Raw genomic sequence first — 2,157 nt, 5'->3', positions numbered from 1 at the left:
GACTACACATATGTACATTTATAATACTGACCGAGCTGAAGAAGTTAGCAGCAATATATGAGATCTTTTCTGGCAATGTTATATGACTTGGTACCGATTTCTTTTGCCTCTGGCCAAGTCCGAGCTGTCCAAAGTAGCCGCATCCGAAACTGTAGACATCTCCCTGGATAATGCAAAGAATGGAAATGAATCGTGGAAAATAGGAAAAGAAGAAAACTATAAGGGTTACACTGCCTTTTTAATTCACACTAGGTCTTTAACCATTGCTATGCCCCCCCCCCAGTAAAATTATTTGTTAATCGTGCACATTCTTCCTTTTAATAGTACGGCTGTTATATCATGAAAGTTTTGTCAGTTATTATGGTGACAACACTACCTATCTATCTAGCTATCTATCTTTCACGCACACTCTTGCTCTCTCATGCTGTACCCCATCTCTCTCATTGTATTTCTCTCGACAACAACAGCATCCAACATCACCACCACCACCACCACTGCAACCACTGCCATCACCAACATCGCTACCATCCTCAGCATCGCTACCCCCACCAACAACCCAACCATCGCCACCACCACTAACATCCCCCACCACCAACAACAACAACCCATCACCACCACCACAACCACCACTGACATCATCACCACTACCACAACCAACAACAGCAGCATCACCACCACCACCACCACTGCTACCACCAATATCACCATCACCAAGACTCTCCCCAGCTCTATCCTGTACAAAACAAAAGTAAAACTCACCTGTTGACTGAGTACCATTGTGTGCGCATAACCTGCAGCCAATTGTATTGTCCGGATCTCTTTGGCCGTAGGTAGACAGCTGATCAGCTTAGGGACGGACTGGTTTTCAGCATCACCGTGACCAAGCTGTCCGTGGACACCCCAACCCCATGTAAACACCCTAGAGTAGGGAATAACAAGAAACAGAAAAAAAGAAATTAGAATTAATCAGTCATTTCTAGGAAGGTGAACGAGAAAGTAATACAAATAAATATTGCTTTACTTCCTGACTGTTATATTGTTTTTTAAACATGGCAGTCACAAGGAATTAAAATTTGCTGCATTTCTGACAGTGGATTTGGTAGACGGAAACTGAAAGAAGCCCATCACACACACATCTGTGTCTGTGTGTCTGTGTGTATAAGTGTGTGTGCGTGTGTATGCGTGTGTGTGTATGCATGTGTGTGAATGCGTGTGTGTGAATGCATGTGTGTGTGTATGTCTGTGTGTGTGTATGTCTGTGTGTGTGTCTGTGTGTGTGTGTCTGTGTGCATGTGTGTCTGTGTGTGTGAGTGTGTGCCTGTGTGTATGTGTGTGCCTGTGTGTGTATGTGTCTCTGTGTGTCCATGTGTTTGCGTGTTTGTGTTTGTGAGTGTGTGTGTTTGCGCGTATTTGCACGTATTTGCGTGCGTGTGTTTGCACATGTGTGTTTGCGCGTGTTTGCATGTGTGTGTTTGTGTATGTTTGTCCCTTATCCCACGATCATCGCTTGACAACTGGTGTTAGCGTGTTTACACAACCCTGTAACTTAACAGTTCGGCAAAGAGACCGATAGGAAAAAGTACCAGAACTCGAAAAGTAAGTCCTGCGGTCAAATTGCTCGACAAAAACACTTCAAGGCAGTACTCCAGCATGGTCACAATCAAAAACGATAAAACAACAACAAGAACAAAAACAGCTACTCACTTGCCATCGTTGGTCAATGCAACTGAATGGTATTGTCCACAGACCAAACTGACACAACACTCTGAAGACAGACTCTCCACAAGCATCGGCCGAGTGTAGTAATGATGATAGGCGCCAACACCAACCTGACCATATTTGGAAGATCCCCAGCTGTATACCTGTAAAAGAGAATGATACCTTAATGACAGTAGCAAGAACATCAATAGTAAGCCAATGAGGGAGCTTCTGTGGTGGGGGGGGGCATATGAAATGGCAGGTAAACGTCCTTCACAAGCACAGGTGTGTTTACTCAAACAATAACAAATTAAGACGAAGTAAAATCAAAGAAAAGCAGAAAAAATAGGCGCAGGGAGTGGCTGTGTGGTAAGTAGCTTGCTTACCAACCACATGGTTCCGGGTTCAGTCCCACTGCGTGGCACCCTTGAGCAAGTGTCTTCTACTATAGCCTCGGGC

The 2,157-nt window shown here is 44.5% G+C and overlaps 1 protein-coding gene across 1 annotated transcript in view; it reads right to left on the bottom strand.

Annotated features, from left to right (window-relative positions):
- The window catches only part of LOC106869467 (uncharacterized), a 39,926-nt gene that overhangs the window by 15,278 nt on the left and 22,491 nt on the right, over positions 1-2,157 (bottom strand). Inside the window, exons 19-21 of the mRNA XM_052978108.1 lie at positions 1,705-1,862; positions 760-919; positions 32-163 (exon numbers count right to left, since the gene is read on the bottom strand). Of these exons, the coding sequence (XP_052834068.1) occupies positions 32-163; positions 760-919; positions 1,705-1,862 (450 nt within the window). The remainder of the gene's footprint in view (positions 1-31; positions 164-759; positions 920-1,704; positions 1,863-2,157) is intronic.

The sequence above is a fragment of the Octopus bimaculoides genome, chromosome 30, assembly GCF_001194135.2.
Source record: "Octopus bimaculoides isolate UCB-OBI-ISO-001 chromosome 30, ASM119413v2, whole genome shotgun sequence".
Taxonomy (NCBI): Eukaryota; Metazoa; Mollusca; class Cephalopoda; order Octopoda; family Octopodidae; genus Octopus; species Octopus bimaculoides.
The sequence above is the reverse complement of the archived record's forward strand: the minus strand, read 5'-3'. Positions and strand labels throughout refer to the sequence as shown.